The sequence below is a fragment of the Sceloporus occidentalis genome, unplaced genomic scaffold (assembly GCF_023333645.1).
Source record: "Sceloporus occidentalis isolate IW3139 unplaced genomic scaffold, rSceOcc1.0.p SCAF_7, whole genome shotgun sequence".
In the NCBI taxonomy this organism is placed as follows: domain Eukaryota; kingdom Metazoa; phylum Chordata; class Lepidosauria; order Squamata; family Phrynosomatidae; genus Sceloporus; species Sceloporus occidentalis.
This window is the reverse complement of record NW_028316987.1, coordinates 50,588,662-50,610,867: the sequence shown is the minus strand read 5'-3', so window position 1 is coordinate 50,610,867 and position 22,206 is coordinate 50,588,662. Positions and strand designations below refer to the sequence as shown.

Here is a 22,206-nt window from a genome sequence, read left to right as displayed (position 1 = left end):
AGTCCCCAAGTAGGCAAGGCATTTAAAGTCATGCTCGGTTATCTTAGAAATAATTGAGGAAGTGCATTTGGATAGACCTCATTTCTTTTGCTTGTCGTTGCATCTTTAAAACTAAGTTAGCTTCCTGAAGTAGAAGAAAATGCATGTAAGCAAACCCTGGTGAAGTTGGATTTGAAGTATGGGGAGAATGAGTGTGAACTGTGTCTAGCTAATCAATTCCTTTATTTATTATTTTTAACAGTGGAAACAAATAGTCTGAAGTTTTGAAAACTGCATCTTAACCTGCCCCTGAAATATCATGGACTGTTTTTTCCAGGACTGGGTTCCTTTTCTCTTGCTGTTCATAAATAAATCAGCGTGAAAGCCTCCTGTATGCCTTGCTTGATAAAACTTGATTGCAGTCAATTATTGGTAGTGTGGTGAAAAGTAGAGAAAGGATCTTGCAAAGAGTACACTGCATTTACTTGTTGTCGCTGCTGGTTAGTTTGCAAGCCAACAAAGGGACCATCTTTCCAAGTAATAGCAAGAAGTTGCTTTAAAATGCAGACTACTTTTGGCACCTGCTGCAGGTCATTCTTGTTTTTGCACCCATTGCTTGAACTCTTTCCAGGAAAATACTTGTACAAATTTACCGTTCTTAACTCTCATTAAAGCGCGGATTAAAAATAACTATCCCTGTCTTTGCTTCTCTAGGGATAGTTTGGAAATATTTTGGAGTATACCTGCCATAAATCCCTAGTAGCTGTGTTGTCCAAGGGCTATGGAAGATTTAATCCAAATCTGACATACGCCACTTTGCCTGCCTCTGCTCGAGGAGGTCTACAGAGATCCTGAGCCAAGAATTCATCCATAACATCCCAGCAGTGGCATCACTAGGGGTGCAGTGGTGCAGCCCACACCAGATGACACCCCAAAAGAGGGGCGACATCCAATCGGGCCCTCCTCCCTGCAGGGTGAGAGGGGGCAAGTCTCTCGTGGCTGCAGGGTCATCCTCACCCCATAAAAGACATCTCCTGATGGAGGGAAGGATGGAGGGCACCCACCTAGTCCATTTTCTGGCCCCTCCACCCCTTCCCACAACCTAGATCCCATTCCACCCAGCCAGAGCTGGCCTCCTCCCAAAAAGAAAGGTTGTGGCTATCACCACCCAGTTTTGTCATGTGCTTGGCTCACCAGCATCCTCAGGAACAGGGACACCAACCCTAGTGACACCACTGCATCCCAGCACAATGTTCAGACTCAACAAGTTTGTTTCAGTGCAGGAAATAGATTGGGTCCCCCCCCCCTTTGAACATTTTATCTAAAAAAATAGATAAGTCAGGGTATTTGTTTAGTAATAAATGCAAAAATAAATGAATACCAGTAAATCTAAATGGAGTTGAGGGCCAGCATTGTTTAATGGATTGATGGTAGGACTCTGACTCTGGAGCCCAAACTTCAACTCCCAGCTTGGCCATGTAAACCCACTGGGTGACCTTAGGGAAGTCACACACTCTCAGTCTCAGTTGAAGATGGCAATGGCAAACCCCCATGATAAAACTTGCCAAGCTTTTACTATCTTAAACATCCAGCATACTCAAGGTATGTTGTTGTTTGTTTGTTGTTGTTGTTAACTGCCTTAGAGTCAACTGCAACTCATGGTGACCCTATGAATGAGACAGCTCAAAGTCTACCTGTCCTCAAACAGCTCGGCTCCTGCAGGCTCAGGCTCATGGCCTCTCTGATTGAGTCTAGTCATCTGGCAAACAGTATTCCTCTATTTCTGTTGCCTTTCATTTTTCTTAGCATTATTGTCTTTTCTAGTGACCAATGCCTTCTCATGATGTGGCCAAAGTACAACAGCCTCAATTTAGTCATCCTCACTTCCAGGGAGACTTCAGACTTGATCTGTTCTAAGGCTCATTTGTCTGTCTTTTTGGCTGTCCACAGTATGCTCAGCACTCTTCTCCTGTTCCCGGTGATTTAATCTTTCCAATTTCTCTGATTTCACCTCACATTCTAAAATTTGGGGTTCCTTTTTGTATAATTCTTTGTATAATAGCCATTTTTTTTCATGGCTATGCAACTTGATCTGTACCTCCCTGCCTCCTAGACATGGATTGGCTGTAGAGGTGCACCTTTGAGCTGTATTTCGGAGCCAGTGATGACAGAAGTTCAGTGGAGGTATGCTGGTGGGGATTTTACACTTTGCCAAGTGTACAATTGCATCTTGGCCAGAGTTAAACACTGATTGATTTCAAGGACTGCAGTCCTGTTCACACTTGCCTGGGAGCAACATCCACTAAACAGACTGAGACTTGCTTTCAAATAAACATGCACAGGACTGAGTTTCACAGCCTGTACTTAACTGCCTTACTGCAATCTTGAGAGGTTAAGAAAGGTTTGTCTTTAGCTAGATGGAGGCCCCAAAACAGTAAAACTCTCAAGGAGTTAAAATGTAATATAGTTCAAATCAGAGAAGAAAATGCATCAAAATGTATGAATTTTTAATTCAGCTTTATTTGGAGGGGAAATTAAAAATGCTTTCCCTTGCAGATCCTTAGAATTTGCACAAGATATACCCCTGAGCAAGACACAATGACGTTTTCTGACGGCCTTACACTGAACCGAACTCAGATGCATAATGCTGGATTTGGTCCCCTGACTGATCTTGTGTTCACATTTGCCAATCAGCTCCTGCCCTTGGAAATGGATGACACAGAAACTGGCCTACTTAGTGCCATCTGCTTAATCTGTGGAGGTATGTATGAACTGCATAGGTTTGGGATGTGGTATAAGAGGAGTAGGTTTGCATTGCTCCAGATTTTCTGGAGCAGTCTTCTTTGGCTTTTCATGTCCTGAAATGGGAATAGGAGAGAATCAGCAGGTACAATGGCTTCACTCCAATTCAGACATAATACAGGTAGGCAGGTGGAAGCCTGTTTTCAGACTACATCGACCTTACATCAGCCCCTTCTTCCAGAATGCTAAAAAGAGAATTCAGAGGACTCTTCTCAATGGAATAGGCTGTGGTGAAGGAAGTAAAAGAGGTATCCTGAAAATCATGTTGCCTCCTAACATGGGTCCAAAACACACTGCAGAAGTAATCCAGTTTGAGACAGCTTTCACTTCCCTGGCTCAATGCTAGGGAATTTTGGGAACTATAGTTTTGTGAGACATAAACTACAATACCCAGGATTTCCTAGCACTGAGCCAGGGCAAGTAAAGTGGTCTCAAACTGGATTATTTCTGCAATATGTTTTGGACCATGAGCACATCCCACAGGAAATGCCTCTGCCCAGTTTTTGAAGCTTTCCCCAGAAGGCAATCTGGATCTTGGGTTGAGGGTGTCAGAACCTCCCAAGAAAACCAGTATGGCTGAATTCATCCTGTCCTTTAGTTGTTAGCATAGGTCTGTATAGCAGTCAAGGTTGTTTATGTCCCAAAACCAAGGTAAGACTGGAATGGTTCCAAAAAATCAGTACCTAGGATTGAGAGGTCACCACCTCTCCAACAGCTTGCTCAGATGAGAAACCTGGCAATGGTTAAGAGATCATAAGGACTAAACTTGATTTCTTCAACAAAGGTCACACTACTTAAGAGCAATGGGGACCACCCATGTCTTGGAAAAGGTATTAGTCACCTCTAAGATCTCTAGATCATCATACCCATGTGAACTACTTTTACTAAAAAGAATATGGATTAAGACTCCTTAAACCTCTAGCTAGCTTGTCAATTTGTCATCAGATTGCACACAAGGTCATTCTGGGGAAAAACAAGAAGCAGTCAATATGACCAGAAAGATCCACTCCTGTCCACATGATTGTTAGTGCAAAGCAAACAACAGGAGGAATATAGTTTGCCACCACAGAATCTCTAAATCCAGGGAAAGCATTTGCATTTTTATAAGGCCTTCTGCAGCTGTACTGTGCCCGTGCCAAGAGATTTGAAATGAGTCCTTATAGCCACATATCATGTTGAAATATTGCTAATACAGTAGTGATGGTAGTAGTATTAAGCCCCACTTTACAGTTAAAGAGTCATAGAATTGTGTGAAGCCCAACATGATTTCAGAAATCCTCCCCTCACAATTCTTAAGAGGTTTAATTTGAACAAGACGTTCATATTGGCCTCACATATAGCTTTAGGCAAAATCTGGCGGCTGATATGTTTAAACAGGAAGCATTAGTGGCCATTCTGGGTGTTTGATGGATTTTTATGTTGTTGTTTTTTAAAATAAAAATGGCTTACTGTACTTCAGTGATTTGCTGACATCTGCTGGCCTAAAAAGGCAATGGCAATAGTCTGCGACTGAGGGATAAAAGAACTCTTTAAACAAACAATATACAGTGGGCCCTCCACATTCACTGGGGTTAGTAGAAAAACTACTGTGAAAGTAGAAAAACCACAAATTAAAAAAAAACACTATTTTTTTACATGAGGGAATATCTCTCTGTGAATATCTGGGTCCTCCCAATGCAACGCTATGATCAACATACTGCAAAAGTTGACCATAGAATTGTGCTGGAGGACTTACAAATGCCTAGAGAAGTCTTTTGTCTAGTAATATCTAGGTCTTCTAGTGTGACTCTATGGTCAATTTCTGGCAGAGTCACACTGGAGAATTTAGAGATTAGAAAGAACGTATTAATCAAATCCACAAAAGTCAAAACTACAAAGGTGAAGAGCCAACTGTACTATTGACTATAAAATTGAGTAATATTGCTAGTTTATCATTTTACATGTTAAAAAGTGTGAGCAATACTTTGTCATTGGTCTCTAAGGAAATACTTATTTTTGGTAGTCCAAAGGTGAGAACAACAGATAATAAAAAAAAGGGAGGGGGGAATTTCCATGTATAGTTTACAAACAACTTCAGGAAAAGTCTACTAAGTTGTTCGATGAAAAGGCTGGAATTGGATCATGGACACCAGAGAGGAAAAGGAACAATAAGGAAAAATAGGGAGATAAAGCAGTATTTGGTCATCACAGCTGAAGATAAATCTAAAAGAATTATTTTCACTAGGTTTGTATATTTTGTCCAGACCGTCAGGACCTTGAAGAACCAGCAAAAGTAGATGAATTACAAGAGCCACTGCTAGAGGCACTCAAAATATACATCAGAAAGAGAAGACCCAACAAACCTCATATGTTTCCAAAGATCTTAATGAAAATCACAGATCTACGCAGTATCAGCGCCAAAGGTAGGTTAGGCAATCATAGTACCCTCCCATGCAGAGTTTAATATTTGTGTTTCTGTTTTCAGACCAGACAGATGGAAACGAACACATAATATTTTCTTGAAATAGCCAAAGGTTGAAGTGAAAGCTCACTTTTCTACCAAGTAGCCTAGCTTGGTAGGAAAGTGTTAATGCTTTGATTCCCAAATCTAATTTACCTAGAAGGCTTCTCTTGTTTTTGTGGTGAACAGCTGAATAATGAGATGCACCCATGCATGTGCATGATTTTCCCTATGTTTGTGCAGGAATGGGGCTGGCATATGTTTTTTTGTATATAACAGTTCTGATTATTCAGTATGTAACTATGGAACAGGCCTAAATACCCTACAGGCACCAGGTCCAGCTAAGCAGGGTCAGCCTGGTTAGTACTTGGATGCGAGATTGCCAATGAGTACCAGGTGCTGTGGGCTGTATTTCAGAGGAAGGAAATAGCAAAACTACCCGAATACTCCTTGCCTCAGAAAACCCTATTAAATTCATGGGGCCACTAGAAGTCCAGTTTAATTAAAGGCACATGCACACAACTATGGAATAGACCCTTAGAAGTCTGAGGCTCTTCCAGAGCCTGTCATTCTTTGGCCCCTACTAAATGTTAGCTGAAGTGCTACATCATGCTAGTGTTGTATAAATCTACCCTCACAGAGTTAAGTGGTTGTTGCGCTACATCACCCTTCCGCTGAATACCAGCACTGAGCAATCAGCTTCATATCTGCAAATGTGTTTGCTGTTCTTGCAATCCTATTGAGTCAACTGAAGGCACTGGTGAGTTGTTATGCACCAACCTTGCAAGAATGTATAATTGCATATGTAATTATTACACTTGCAGCATTCTATTTGCACAATTTTGAACTGAACATGAGCACTAAACAATAGTCAAAAAGTGCAACTGTACTTGTAAGGGAATGAACAGGTATATGAAATATCAACAAGATGCTCCATACTTTGTCAGCAAATGCTGAGATCTCACATGTAACATACTTGCCTGGCAACAAAGTTGTGATGCTTAGGCCACAGCTAAGCATACTTCTGTCCCAAAGCTAAATCACTGCTATTATTGAATTCTTTACCCAAATTGTCAGTCTCCATTTGTTCACAGACCATAACAATTAAACACATTTCATTGTACACAGAACATAAAGGTGAAGGTATTATAAGCTAAGAAAAGTTTTATCAGCAAAAATAAAGACTATTGTACCATATTCAAAACCTCTAATTTTTTATTTGGCAGAAACTACTACTGTGTGCTGCATCCCATTGCAAATCACAAAAGCATCTGCCAAAATCCACTTAAAGATGACACAAGTTGTTTTTTTCTGGGTTTTTCTAGATGATCCAATTACCCTACCCCCCTAGAAAATGTTACAGGAACCATTTACATTAATCTAATTAGTTTCAAGGCAATGGATTCCCAAAGTGTGATAGTCTAGCTTTATGTTGTTTGTCCAAGAACACTTTAGGTTTTCTGTTTGGTTTACCAGAAGTATCCCTTTAAGAGTCTGAGCATGGGCAATTGATAATAGGAGCTCTTGGAAGTCTCTCATTCATAGGGCTATATAAGTCAAAGTCAATTTGATGGCTAGCATGGTGCAGGAATAGAAAATGGTGGGTTTTCTGCCAGGAGTTTCCTCCACTCCTAGTGTAGTTCTGCAATTGATTTTTCAGCCTTATTGTGTTTCTTGTTAAGCAGAGAAAACTCGGAAACAGGAACTAAAGAAGTGAAACATTACAGCTTTCCATCCTAGGATCTCTATAGTTGTTGCTCACCTAAATTCAGTAAAGCACAGGGATCTTGCACGAAGAGTTTTTAAGAGCACTTCTGACTATTCACTGTGTAAAGCTCACTCTAGAATTTTGATAGTGCAATCTCTAAAAATGTTAATTCACATTTGTCCTTTTCTAGTAAGCATTATGATGCTTCCACAGCTTCTCAGATACACAAAGAAGTATGTGCCTGAAGGCTATGAAGGATGGTTTCAAAACATTACCTTTCATTGTTTAAAATAATGACCACACTATGATTTCATGCTCAGAGCACGTAGTCTGTCCACTACAACATGACAAGTATCTGCAAAAGTTTTCAATGTATATGGTATACATTTCAGTGCTCTCCTTAAGCAACTTTGTTTCTCTAATGCAAATCCAGGTTGAGTATCCCTTATTTGTTATTCCAAATCTGAAATACGTCAAATCCAAAGTTGTCCACATAGGTGGCTGAGATAGTGACACCTTTGCTTTCTGATGGTTCATACACAAACTAGTTTGTACACAAACTAAGTTTCATGCACAAAATTGTTAAAATATTATGTATAAAATTACCTTCATGCTATGTGTATAAGGTGTATACAAATCATAAATGAATTTCATGTTTAGAGTTCGGCCCCAGCTCCAAAATATTGCATTATGTATATGCAAATACTCCAATATCTGAAATCCAAAACACTTCTGTTCCCAGCTATTTTGGATAAGGTAGACTCCACCTGTATGCAGTTAGCTCCATAAAGCCTCTATTCCCCATAACAAGAAAATCAGATTTTTGTTTATTATTATTATTTGGAATACTTGTCCTCTGAGACCTTTATCTGTTATCGGAACAAAGCCTGATTGCAGAAGGTAACACATTTTAAAACTGGCTTTTTTTTCCTTTTGAAAAGGTGCTGAACGTGTTATTACTCTGAAAATGGAAATCCCTGGATCCATGCCACCTCTAATCCAGGAAATGTTGGAGAATTCTGAAGGACATGAACCACTGACCCCAAGCTCAACTGGGACTACAGCAGAGCACAGTCCTAGCATCTCCCCAAGCTCAGTGGATAACAGTCATGTCAGTCAGTCCCCACTGGTGCAATAAGACGTACTCCACCTACATTCCTAACATGTTATGTACAGGGATGACAGGCAAGAATTGTCGTTAGTGCTGCTTGCTTTCTGGACTTAACACATACATTAAAATACAACAAGGACCAAGACATTTCCATATGTATCTATGACAGATATATTGTACACACATGCAAATGCCTTGCAGCTTAACTAGAAACTACAAACCGTTGAAATGCTAAACCAGCTATTTTGTGAAACAAGAAACTAGTTAAGCTTCAATTCTTTCTCCTGAACATCCAAGACTGCAAGGTGACAAGACAGATCTCAAACAAGAAGTTAAAAATTATGGCTATCCCTCTCTGATGACTTTGTACATACAAATATATGGGCCTGTACTTTCTATACTGGATGTTCGGTGCTTTCCTTTTCTTGCATACATTAAATGACCCAGACATCTCGCTTATAAAATGGACAGCTTACAAGTCCAGATAAGAAAGCTCTAAAAAGGACATTCTGATTTAGTTAGGATGAAAACTTGTCATTGCTCTTTTTTTATGGCCTCAGTTTGTATTTCCTTCTTTCTAGCAAAAAGATACAAAGAAACTCACTGCACTAGCAGAACGAACTTCTGTGTAAGTGTAACTGCCAGATCAGTTATTTGGATGTAATTTGTCCCACTGTTAATGTCACTTTAAGATTTACAAAGGGGTTTATTACTTGGTTAACCTCTCTGCATTTAAAAAAAAACTATTTTTTTTACTCCAGTTTTAGCCTTCAAGGCAGAAACACTTTCTGGTGTTACAATGTACAGGACGCCCCTGCTTATCTGATGGGTTAGAGATCACAGGACTGTCAGAAAGTGGAATCAGTTGAAAAGTGGAGTCCCAAGGTTTTTTTAGTTTTCAAATGAATTTTGGCTGCTGAAAAACATAACTACACTATGTATCACGTTTGAATGTGTGCAAAAGCTAAATTAACACACTATTTTTTTTGTTGCAGGGGTCAGACTAGATGAGCCTCAGATCTCTTTCCCAAAAGTGTCAGACTAGATGACCCTCTAATTCCTTTCCCCTCAGGGCTCAGATTAGATGACCTTTAATATCCTGGAAGGGTCAGATTTAGTGACCCTCACATTCATTTACCACAGGGATTACACTAGCTGGCCCCTCAGGTTTTTTTCCCAAGAGGGAGAGGAGCCCTGCTCTTGTTGTGAGGGAAGGCCCACCTGTGGCTGCTGGGGCTTCAGTCAGAAGTCACTCCTACCCAAAGCGCCACTGCAGGAGGAAGCTGGCAGACCAGTGAAGGAGCTCACTCTCAGCCCCTTTCCTGCCTTCATGGCCCTCCCTCCTTCAGCACCAGAGGGCTGGTGGAGAATGGGTGGGGGGGACAGGAGGATGGCTTAGCAGTCCCTAGGAAAAATTGACAAAGGCCTGCTCTTTCCATGCTTGTAAATTACACAGACAAGTTCCATTAATTCAAGGAGAGGTCTGCTCTTTCCTTAAGCAAGCGGCATTGAATTAATGGAACCTGTTGAATTAACAGAATTTATCTGTAATTTGAAACCATTGAGTGAGTGACTACTAAGGAGTCAAAAAGCGGGGGATGCCTGTATTTTGTTTATTTGTTCATAAGCTATTAGGAAAACTTCATGGGATAATGACCAGGCATAATCACTACCTCTGAGTTGGTGACACTAGTGAAAAGCAACTCTGGAGAAACTACCCTCCAGCCCACAATCCTCCTCTCTGGCACCAAGGGGCTGTCACTAGAATACCCAAAAGCAGAGGAGAGAAATCTGCCTCTATGACTTTGTTAATCACCATAAAACAGAGTGGAAAATGTGGTAGAGTGGTTACGGTTTTTTAAAAGTGTCAGTTTCTTAGGTTTCATTTAAAAGCACTAGTGGATTTTTTTTATATATTCTAGCAAGTCTGTGATGTACTTTCACTGGCTCTGTTTGTACATTGAGATTGTTTAACAATGCTTTCTATGTTCATATACTGTTTACCTTTTTCCATGGAATCTCCTGGCAAAGAATAAAATATATTTATTTTATCTCCGTGTAAAAGAACTTTCTTTAGTACAAGTCTCCACACACAAGGAAACAGTTTTATATTTTTAATGTTTAAACTTCATTTCAAAAAGCAGGTTTGCAGTTTGCAACCATGACAGTTAAAATGTGTGCTTTTGCACAGCTTTCTAGAACATTTCTACAAGCTGGTCAGACAAATACATGACATTTCAATGAGTAAAAAAGAGCATAAAACTGTAGGTGTAAGAACAAAATGTTAAAATGCCTACACACAATAATAAAAACCATCAATTACATCATCACATAAAATAAGTCAAATGTACAAAAAGTCTGCGACAGAAGGGGACAAAAGGACAACAGAAGATATTTGTTGGAAGTTTTTGTGCTCGTTGGGCACTTAATTAAAACATAGCAAAATCGTCATCTTCATCAGACTCTGCAAAATATTTCACTTCTTTTCTAGCCCGACCTGTCCGTGGCCTGGACGCTGTTTCAGAGGCAAAGTCTGGTGGGAAGATGTCTACATCCGAGTCTTGGTCAAAGGAAGCTTTCTTCATTTTCTGTTTTAAATAGATTTTTAAAAAAAGTTACAAGCAAAGAAGATCCGACCTATGCTCCCTTGATTTTAAGTTGCATGAACTTCTCTATGAAGTCCAAAACCAGTTTTTAAAATCCCTGTTTGAAATCTCTATGGTATATTTAACAAAGCAAAAACAACGAAATAGCACCCACCCATACTTGCAATACAAAATTACAGTGGGTTGTTATTACTGTTTACAATTTACAGCAATCCAAAGGCTAAACTCTCGCAGTGCTTTCTTGGCAGAATTTGTTCAGAAAGGTTTTGCCTTTGCATTCCTTGGAGGATAAGAGAGTATGACTTGCCCAAGATAACCCAGGGTGGCCAAGCAGGAATTCAAATGCTGGTCTACCGGTGTCCTAATCCAATACTCAAATCTACTAAACCATGCTAGCTTCCCAGATTAGATACAAGTTACTAAAGCCTTACAGACACCAAAGAAAACTTCTTACTGGATATCAAAATGCTTTTTCCTTCCAAAATCTCCTCACACCTCCTTTCTTGAAAGCCAGCATAGTATAGAAGTTTAAGTGCTATGACTCTGGAAGGTTGAATCCACATTCAGTCATGGATACTCACTGGGTGACCTTGGGCAAGTCACACTCTCTCAGCCTCAGAGGAAGGCAAACCCCCTCTGAACAAATCTTGCCAACAAAACACCATGATAAGGTCAGCAGAAGTTGGAAACTACTTGAAAGCACACTATATGATCACAATGCACTGAATATTATGGTGACCAGGAACACAAAGTGTTCATACTTTTTGCAATGGAAGGAGTACTTAGTAAAGATGTTCATCAGGTTCTGGCATTACCTTGCTTGGGGTTGACTTGGGCGTTTTCTTTCCAGGGTTATATTCACCTTCATTTTCAGAACCAGATGCTTTCCTTTTCTTCGCTCCCCTGCCTTTTCCTACTAAATATAACAGAAGGAAATGACTACCTGAAAGTTGCTTTATAGCTTTGAGAGAATGTCAATGGAACTGGAATTATTTAACTGGCGATTCTTTACAGGACTTGTGCATTTATTGGCATACAGTAAGAAGTCCCTAAGATTCCTCAGTAATAATCAAAATATAAAACAGTGTGAGGTCCTTGACTGAATATCACAAGAAATGGTGGGTATTAACTTTTTATCTCCTCTAGAAACTTCAAGGCCAAATCTTCAACTTGCCAAACCTTTGTGTTCGTGCAAACAGAAAGTGAACGCTATGAATTTAGTGGCTCAATATCTTCTATCATCATAAAACAAGACTTTATGAAACTCAATTTACATAATTATAAAACTCAAATTATGTTGCACTTCACAGGCATCCCTCATTTTTTGGGCTAAAAAACTGCAGATGAAAAATTCTTTTGATTACGAGGGCAACCAATAGCTTCATGAAATGTTCCCTTGTTTTTGCTAGCTACTTACAGCCAGCCTGCCTCAGTTTTCTATAGTTCACACAGTATGTTGCTCAGAAGTATTTTTCATCATATTCTCAAAGCAGCTTCACATACCCTCTTCATGTGCTAATGTGAAAAGGAAATTCTGTTATTTCCACAGGAGCAAGACACATGAACTGTTCCCACAGCTGGAGAACACAAAGATCTTCCTATAATGCACATTCAGTGTTACTGAATTCAAATTACAGAATCACGGAATGTTTAGGACCAGTGTTTGGGTGTGGTAAGCAGTTGGATGAAGACCAATACATAGGTTCAATCTAGATACAAATCAAAAGGCTCAGGATTATAGTTAGGGGGTGTTTGTTCTTGGATCTATCACTGTTGACACAGTGATCTCAATAGCTTGGACTCTTTTACAAGGCTCAGGCTGATTAAAAGGTAGAATAGATGGTTAGCTATTGGGTCCAGGAGATGTGCTTTTGAATTTGGATTGGTACTCTAATTATGTTTATTCACACCTAGGCCCATTTCAAAGTGCCGATGTAAGTTTAACATCTTAATGACTTAATACCAAAATCCATGAAAGACCATCTTCTATGGCCTCGCGCAGATGGGCTGAAAAAACGATGGCAGGGCTGTGCACCCCATTATTTCTACCAAGGCTTACCTTCCATGTAAGGTCAAAGCCACAGAAAGGCAAGCCAGCCTATAAGGAGGGTCGACTGTATATAGTGCCATAATTCTTACCTTTGGGAGTCACAGCCTTCTTTGGAATGCCAAATTCTGTTTCCGAATCAGAGTTTATTATTTCCACCTTCTTCGGCTTAGGAGGTCTTTTCAACTTAGTGGGTGTATCTGATGGCAATTTTGCTGCAATAATAATCAATATATTTCTATGAATTCTTTCTTCTGAGAGGAGCAGCACCAACACAAAGGAATCAACGGAGCTCTCTTTTTTACCTTTCCTATACATCAGCATATGGAAGTGTTAATAATAATAATAATAATACGTTTTATTTATAGACCGCTATTCCGCGATGATCATAGCGGTGTACAGTAAAATCGTTAATACAATAAAAATACAGTTAAAGGAGGGAGAAGTCTCATTCTTCAGGCAGTCCAAGATGTTGCTGGTCTGCCTGATGGCTCCCTCTGAGGCCAAGATGACAGTTGAGGAGGGAGGGGCCTCTTCCTTCAGACAGTCCCTGATGTTGCTGGGTCTGCCTGATGGCTCCCTCTGAGGCCGAGATGACAGTTGAGGAGGGAGGGGCCTCTTCCTTCAGGCAGTCCCTGATGTTGCTGGGTCTGCCTGATGGCTCTCTCTGAGGCCGAGATGACAGTTGAGGAGGGAGGGGCCTCTTCCTTCAGGCTGTCCAAGATGTTGCTGGGTCTGCCTGATGGCTCCCTCTGAGGCCGAGATGACAGTTGAGGAGGGAGGGGCCTCTTCCTTCAGGCAGTCCAAGATGTTGCTGGGTCTGCCTGATGGCTCCCTCTGAGGCCGAGATGACAGTTGAGGAGGGAGGGGCCTCTTCCTTCAGGCAGTCCAAGATGTTGCTGGGTCTGCCTGATGGCTCCCTCTGAGGCCGAGATGACAGTTGAGGAGGGAGGGGCCTCTTCCTTCAGGCAGTCCAAGATGTTGCTGGGTCTGCCTGATGGCTCCCTCTGAGGCCGAGATGACAGTTGAGGAGGGAGGGGCCTCTTCCTTCAGGCAGTCCAAGATGTTGCTGGGTCTGCCTGATGGCTCCCTCTGAGGCCGAGATGACAGTTGAGGAGGGAGGGGCCTCTTCCTTCAGGCAGTCCAAGATGTTGCTGGGTCTGCCTGATGGCTCCCTCTGAGGCCGAGATGACAGTTGAGGAGGGAGGGGCCTCTTCCTTCAGGCAGTCCAAGATGTTGCTGGGTCTGCCTGATGGCTCCCTCTGAGGCCGAGATGACAGTTGAGGAGGGAGGGGCCTCTTCCTTCAGGCAGTCCAAGATGTTGCTGGTCTGCCTGATGGCTCCCTCTGAGGCCGAGATGACAGTTGAGGAGGGAGGGGCCTCTTCCTTCAGGCAGTCCAAGATGTTGCTGGTCTGCCTGATGGCTCCCTCTGAGGCCGAGATGACAGTTGAGGAGGGAGGGGCCTCTTCCTTCAGGCAGTCCAAGATGTTGCTGGTCTGCCTGATGGCTCCCTCTGAGGCCGAGATGACAGTTGAGGAGGGAGGGGCCTCTTCCTTCAGGCAGTCCCTGATGTTGCTGGGTCTGCCTGATGGCTCCCTCTGAGGCCGAGATGACAGTTGAGGAGGGAGGGGCCTCTTCCTTCAGGCAGTCCAAGATGTTGCTGGGTCTGCCTGATGGCTCCCTCTGAGGCCGAGATGACAGTTGAGGAGGGAGGGGCCTCTTCCTTCAGGCAGTCCAAGATGTTGCTGGGTCTGCCTGATGGCTCCCTCTGAGGCCGAGATGACAGTTGAGGAGGGAGGGGCCTCTTCCTTCAGGCAGTCCCTGATGTTGCTGGGTCTGCCTGATGGCTCCCTCTGAGGCCGAGATGACAGTTGAGGAGGGAGGGGCCTCTTCCTTCAGGCAGTCCTCGATGTTGCTGGTCTGCCTGATGGCTCCCTCTGAGGCCGAGATGACAGTTGAGGAGGGAGGGGCCTCTTCCTTCAGGCAGTCCAAGATGTTGCTGGGTCTGCCTGATGGCTCCCTCTGAGGCCGAGATGACAGTTGAGGAGGGAGGGGCCTCTTCCTTCAGGCAGTCCTCGATGTTGCTGGTCTGCCTGATGGCTCCCTCTGAGGCCGAGATGACAGTTGAGGAGGGAGGGGCCTCTTCCTTCAGGCAGTCCCTGATGTTGCTGGGTCTGCCTGATGGCTCCCTCTGAGGCCGAGATGACAGTTGAGGAGGGAGGGGCCTCTTCCTTCAGGCAGTCCTCGATGTTGCTGGTCTGCCTGATGGCTCCCTCTGAGGCCGAGATGACAGTTGAGGAGGGAGGGGCCTCTTCCTTCAGGCAGTCCAAGATGTTGCTGGGTCTGCCTGATGGCTCCCTCTGAGGCCGAGATGACAGTTGAGGAGGGAGGGGCCTCTTCCTTCAGGCAGTCCCTGATGTTGCTGGGTCTGCCTGATTGCTCCCTCTGAGGCCGAGATGACAGTTGAGGAGGGAGGGGCCTCTTCCTTCAGACAGTCCAAGATGTTGCTGGTCTGCCTGATGGCTCCCTCTGAGGCCGAGATGACAGTTGAGGAGGGAGGGTTCTCTTCCTTCAGGCAGTCCAAGATGTTGCTGGTCTGCCTGATGGCTCCCTCTGATGGAGAACGGGCAGTCAGTGGTTGTGGCCCATATTTGTTTTAGGACAGATGTGTGAACAAACATTTCATTTTTAATAATGCCTGCTGGGGCTGAGGTGAGAAACAATAAAACAAGGCATTATTGAGCCCTACAGAGATCTTTCCGTATGGAAATGGGATATACTTACATAGGGAAAGATCTTAAAGCATGTACATAGACAGCTGCTGTCCAGAAAATAAGGATTCTTTTCACTCTAAACTGAATTGCACCATTCTTTAAAAAGAAGGTAAAAACACAGCCGCGCGCGCGCACACACACACACACACAGAGTGTGGATATTTCTTTTGTGTTGTTTCTAATAGGACTTGAGAATCTTTGTTACAGTCCAAAATATCTTTGACCTCTGAGGAAGTACCTTTTTGTATTGCTGGTGAAATTCAAATTTTACCTCCTGGAATCTGGAATGCTTTGTTCCCTGTGCTATATGGCCAGAAGCAGGAAGGATCTGCCTGCATAGATATCCCTCCACACCATCTCAACACAGAACCAACAACATCTTGACAAAAAGCAGGTCTGTGACTAACATTGTTGTTTAAAAAGAAGACTCTTCTGCATGATTTTTAACACCTTTGCCTAACAAAGACACCAGTAAAGCTTCGAAAGGTTGCAACATGTATTTTGTGCATTTTGGTTGCCCAAATAAAGGCATCACTCTTTTGTGGATTTTGGATGTTATTGTACTTCAAGTTATGGATTCAATTGGAATATAGCTTTCTCTAAGTATGAAAATGTTTATTTATCAATAAAGCAAATATTAAAATACATCAAATTTATGACCATGACCCATTCACCATATGCTCCCAAACTCTCATTGTATCCATATGCAGAAATTTCCTGCTGTTGACCCAGTCCTGGACAGCTTCATTTTCTAGAGGCCTATACATACAAAATGGTAGATATGTGAAGGCAGCCTATTGAGGCCATAGCTTGTCAGCCTTGTTAAAATTATGAGCTCTAGTGTACACATTATTATAGCCACATAGGGCGTACACCAGCCATATAGGGACACTACTTAACATTTAAAATGAGTACAATAACTAAAAAGAAAGCAGACACTTGCCTTTTTTAGTGACTACAGTTTTACTTGAGGATTTCTCTGTCTGTTTTAGAGAAAAGGAGGATGAGAAAACAGATGCTGAATCTTCTTCATCACTGTCAAACTTTGATGTATCTAAATAGCACAAAGGATATAATGTCAGTACCCACATTGTAATGAAACATAAGTACAACCCATGTAAAGTTCACAGTGATGCTGAAAAAACACTTGAAATATACTACACTGAATCAGAATTTGCTAGCATCATTTAAAACCCAACTATATAGTCTCGGTATAGGCAAGCCCAGTTTTTTTTTGGGGGGGGGGGAAGATTGGTGATTAAATTGAGAAGGGTATAGCGCTGATGGTACTTGGCTGAATATCCACATTCATAGCCTGATGCACTGCATTTCACAGAGGTTCTACTCCTTGACCAATCAGCACAACAGGAATAAAGAAATAAAGCAGGTTAGATACCTAGAACCCACCCTTGCTTATCTAGCTGAAACATTAACTACTTAAAGTAACTTATCTACTTACCAATATTGGCTTTACGAGAATAGGAAGGAAAGGTAAATATGCTGCTGAAGTCTTGACTGGTCTTCTCTGGAGAAACCTTCCTATTTGTATTAAAAAAAAATTGAAAATATATTGCACTGTACACTGAAACCATTAGCTCTGCTTAGAAAGTAAAAAGCTCTGTACAACCATAACAAAGCCAAATCAAATGCAGCTCACCAGTCATATATACAGGCCAAACAGAGCTCCCGTTTTTGCTCATACATATCTAAATATACGTAGAGCTTGTCAAGCCCCTGGCAAGCTACAATGCAGAGCTGTTGAACTGCATTTAGCTTTGTGCTGTTGCAGCCCAGCCTACAGAATATGTATATAAATAATGCAAATAATGCAAATAATGCTAATAATAATGCTAATAATAATAATAATAATAATAATAATAATAATAATAATAATCCTGCTTCTCCAAACAGATTGAAGCAGCTAACAAACGCATCAGTAAAATATAATAGTTGTATCCCAAACCCTCCCATCCACAATAAAATACAATTTCATTATTAAACAATTATTAAAACAGTTATTAAGAATAGGGCAGAGGCAGTTAGAGCAGTTGTTGAACAACTGATTAAATTAATAGGAGATTCTGGTATGTTAATCTGGAAAGGCCTGTCGGAAAAGGTATGTCTTGATTGCCTCTTTAAAGCAAACAAGACTGGTAATATGTTGGGTCTCTTCCAGCAGACTATTCCATAATTTGGGAGCAGCAAAGGAGAAGGTCCTCTGGGTAACTGCACCCAGCCTAGTTTTAGCTGGTTGTAGTAAGTTTTTACTAGAGGACTTCAATGAGTGGGGCGGATTATAGCAGGCCATCCCCTTATGAGGAGGATCTGTTCCGCCCCCCCCCCCCCCAACATAAGGAGAAATCCGCATATGCTCGCACCCCACTGGAAACAATGGGGAGCGTGCTCATGGTTTGGGGCAGTGCATGCGCCATGGGCACATGCGCCATTGCTTTAATTGCAGCATGGCTTCCATGTAAACTGGAAGCCACATATAGTGCACCCACATATGGCGTGGGTGCACTGTATATGGGAGAAAGCGATCCCGTAAATAAGTTGGACCCAAGCCATGAAGGGCTTTAAAGGTTATGACCAACACCTTGTACTGTGCCTGGAAATTAATAGGCAGCCCATGAAGAGACTTCAGTATAGGTGTAATATGGTCCAGTGACCATATAGACTGGAGAAAGGGAGGCTAGAGCTTATTGCCAACATGTTTCAACCGATGCACCCTGGGATTTCAACACATAAGCATGGTAGAACAGCAGGCACTCTATGTAGGACTGAACATGTTTTAAGTGGCAAATAAGTATGCTCTCTGATGTCCTAGGCATACGGGATGTCTCTTCACACTTACTTCTCAGATTGCACAGATATCTGTGGTCTACTCCTTTTAGTGTTACCTTTTATGCTGCTGTTATCAGCGAAAACTCTACATTGCTTACTAGGTACTAAGCAAAATAATATCCCAAAGTTACTATACTGACTCTGGAGAAGGTTTTGATTTTACTGGAGAGAAGTCATATTCATCCTTTTCGAGGCCGTCTGAGGGCACAAATTCATCTTCTCTTTCATTGATGATTGGAGATGTCTTTACTTTCAAGTCATCTAAATCATTATTGTTGTTGGCATCTTCATCATCATCAGCATCATCTTCCTCTTCTGAAAAATCGAAAGTGTACTTGGGCCTTTCAGCTGTGAAAACAGAATGTCACTGTTAACATTTGTGTGTTAACATTTTATCTTGTACATTTCCCAGTATACAAATCACAAACATGTGCAAGATATTCCACATGTCCTGGGCAATCTTTTTTTCTATATAATTGAAAAAGATTAAGTTGCAGCCCTAGGGATGTGCTAATGCTCTACAATCATTGAAGACATGAATTACATCTGTTTTTACAGAAGGCTATGTGGTCAACTTCTGGTGAATGCACATAGAAAACTCAACAAACCTACCTTGGTGGATCAAGGGCAGTCACTCCAAAGTTGTAAAATCAATTTACAAGGGGCTGTAAGGTGAGGAGGCTTTAAGGTACTATATGGAACAATATCTAGATCCAGTAGTCCACTAACACTATCAAGGTCTTAGTCAACACACCTCCGTACTAGTTCTCTCTCTGTTCCTTTGTTGTTATATTTATTTGTATTCTGCACTTTTCCCAGAACTAGGACCCAGAGTGGCTCACAATTAAAAACAGAGAAAAGTGATACATTAAAATAGGATTAAATTATTACAATATTAAAATAGATTGCTTGTTAAAAGAATAAAATACAGTTAAAAAAATAAAACTGTTTAAAACACTTGAAAACAATACAACACCCCAGCTCATTCTTTCAAAACTTTGTTTTAAAAGATTGTCTGCATAAGGTTTTAACCTGGCAGTGAAGGAAAAACAAGGAAAGGGCCATTCTGGCCTCCCTGGGAAGGGAGTTCCAGAATTTAGGGGCAGCCACTGAGAAGGCCCTCTCGTGTCCCCACCAACCATGCTTGTGATGGTGATATAAGTGGGACAGAGAGAAGGGCCTCTCCTAAAGATCTCAGAGCCTGGGTTGGTTTATATGGGCACTGCACCCTAAAACTCCGGACAATCTCTCCCATTGATTTTGTGTACTGTATATGTTAAAAAAGATAGGGGACAACACAGAACCTTGAGGGACCCCACATGCCAATGGCCAGGGGGTTAACCAGGAGTCCCCCAGCACCACCTTCTTGGTTTGCCCCTCCAGGAAGGTTGGACCAACCATAAAACAGTACCTCCAAGTCTCATCCCAGAGAGGAAGCCGAGAAGGATACCATGGCCGATGGTATCAGTTTGACAGATTTAACAGGGTCACACTCCCCCTGTCCAGTTCCCTGCATAGGTCATTCACCAAGGTGTTCCATACCCAGGCCTGAAACCAGAATGAAATGGATCTAGATAATCCATTTCATCCTGAAACTCCTGAAGGTGGGAAGCCAACTTTGTCCAGTCATCAGATCAAGCTGGATGGTCTCTAACCAACAGAAGGTTTTAACTATAAGCCAGTTGCAAGAGACAGTATTTTCTGATTAATCAATCAAGTTTTAGCATAAGCCAATTTAAAAATATACAAAGGTAGGCCACTTACTCTCCTAAGAACAGATTGCCTCAGCTTTCAACCAGCTTGATAAATCATATTCAAATCAATACTGTGATTTGCCTCTTTGCAGGGAATCTTACTGGTTGCCAGTGTGAGATGGGAATTTTGCCTAGGGCACCAGGATTATTCTGGCAATGAAAAAATAAAACTCAGATCAAATACAATACCTTTAATTACACTAGGCTGGTTTATCATCATTGTATCCTAACTATTGGTATTCACAACAAGCATCTGTTCAGCTGGTCCCTGAGCAGAAGTCCCTGTTTTTAGATTACAGGGATTCTTATTTATGCAAGCTTTTAAGAAAGGGTTGAAATCTCCCGAGTACGTTTTTCTTTTAGGGGTTTCAAATGTATTTTTACACTGTTGATGACATATTGTCATTTCCTTTCTACTACTATGATCTTCCTGGTCTTTTATGTTGTAACATTTTTAGTGTCCTGTTAATGTAGTTTTATCAAACTGCAGGTTGTCTCAAAAATCAAGATTCAGAGATGAGATACAGATATTTAATTTATAAAAATACACAGGTTTTCATGGCTAAAATGGGCCTTATAACTCTCCAGATCAAGGAAGGATACCATAATCTGATAGACAAATCAGATTCATTGTATAGATGAAAATCACTTTGGTTCATTGAGACTGATATAGTTAGCTCTAATAAAATATTATCCTTTGGAAGCATATTTCTAGAACAGGTTTTACCATTTCAACTTGTTAGCTTGTACTTCAAAACTAATACATTTTAATGAAATTATTATTAAATAATTAAGGGACATGCAAAGATACTTTTATTAAAAAATTGAAATCTGAACTCCAAATGTTTATATTGTGTTATGCTGATATAAACTCTCTTTAGGAAATTCACAAAAATTCTCATAGATTATCAAGAAGGGGGAAAGTTACCGTTAGCTATGGGATCATGCTATTTCCCTGAAATGGTCACAAGATCTTGACATCCACAGTATGTTGTTTTATTGGGATGCAACAAAGCATGGGCAATCCTAATAACTGTTTATTTGAAACGAACCAACTCTGAGACATGAGTTATGAAGCTGAGTTGTTTCAATAAATTATAGTTGACATTAATTACAGTTTAGGATTAAAACCTTAACACTAAACTTCCATTAAAACAAAAAGAAGCAAAAGCTTCCAATATCCAAGATATTGTGATGGGCCTTATGTAAGGTATATCAAATGAGACTACACTTAACCCTGCATGTTACAAGAAGCTCATTGAGCGAATGTCCCTTAAAGGAAGAAGAAGCAGTACCTTCACTATAGCTAAAGGGTTCTAGGTTTCAAAGCTGAAGAATTCTAGAAAGCTTGCATGTACTGTATGATCTTTAGAATCTCCGAGTTTTGCAGCTTAACTATGACTACATTTAATATTTAAGATCAATATTTAAGACAGTAGTGCACAAGGAATACTCAGGGTCAGAAAATTATTTAGCACACTTCATTTCATTTTATGAAATGGAGTATCCCGGTACCATCATGATTTTAAGAACATATATAGGCTGGCATCCTGTTCAGCAAACAAACAACAGCTTCATTTATATGAACTAACAGTGTCTAAGCGGTTTACAACTGTAAGCTAATTGCCCCCAACAAGCTGGGTACTCATTTTAGCAACCTCGGAAGGATGCAAGCCTGAGTCAAGCTTGAGCCCCCTTGGCTGGGATTGAACTTGCAACCTTGGCTGCAGTACAGACATTTAACCACTGCACCACCAGGGCTTCTGTGGTGTGAGATTGTAAGTTATACTGCTGGGGATTCACATTTATGGTCATGAATAACCAAATATGACCCCAAAAACCTATCTTTGGAACCTGGCTCTGGCATTATTTTCTTTTTCATCATCCTTTGCATCCTTTGTTATATGCTCCTAAATTTTACCTCGACTTATCCACATATATAAAAAACTATAACTTTGGCCTCAAAACCTGTTCTTGACTCATACATAAGGTCAATTTATAGTCAAGGTTATATGGTAACTGATTAAGGTTATGATTAAGATCTATGAAGATAATGATTATGTGGAAATTTGTTATGGGGAAGTTTGTAATGATGTAGGAATGTTATTTGCTTGTAACTTGTTTTTATGGTAATTAAAAA

The 22,206-nt window shown here is 41.2% G+C and overlaps 2 protein-coding genes across 4 annotated transcripts in view; one reads left to right on the top strand and one right to left on the bottom strand.

The window, feature by feature from the left end:
• RARB (retinoic acid receptor beta) overlaps nt 1-10,082 on the top strand; it is a 399,083-nt gene extending 389,001 nt beyond the window's left edge. For 2 of the 3 annotated variants that reach the window (XM_089532927.1, XM_089532926.1), the window contains 3 exons: nt 2,536-2,740; nt 5,025-5,183; nt 7,871-10,082. In XM_089532927.1, the coding sequence (XP_089389053.1) occupies nt 2,536-2,740; nt 5,025-5,183; nt 7,871-8,067 (561 nt within the window). In that variant the 3' untranslated portion in view covers nt 8,068-10,082. The remainder of the gene's footprint in view (nt 1-2,535; nt 2,741-5,024; nt 5,184-7,870) is intronic. The other variant, XM_089532928.1, reaches the window with a different exon arrangement.
• Nucleotides 10,083-10,139: 57 nt separating this feature from the next.
• TOP2B (DNA topoisomerase II beta) overlaps nt 10,140-22,206 on the bottom strand; it is a 62,580-nt gene continuing 50,513 nt past the window's right edge. Inside the window, exons 31-36 of the mRNA XM_089532925.1 lie at nt 18,453-18,660; nt 16,928-17,007; nt 16,412-16,522; nt 12,786-12,908; nt 11,462-11,559; nt 10,140-10,628 (exon numbers count right to left, since the gene is read on the bottom strand). Coding sequence (XP_089389051.1) covers nt 10,470-10,628; nt 11,462-11,559; nt 12,786-12,908; nt 16,412-16,522; nt 16,928-17,007; nt 18,453-18,660 — 779 coding nt within the window. The 3' untranslated portion in view covers nt 10,140-10,469. The remainder of the gene's footprint in view (nt 10,629-11,461; nt 11,560-12,785; nt 12,909-16,411; nt 16,523-16,927; nt 17,008-18,452; nt 18,661-22,206) is intronic.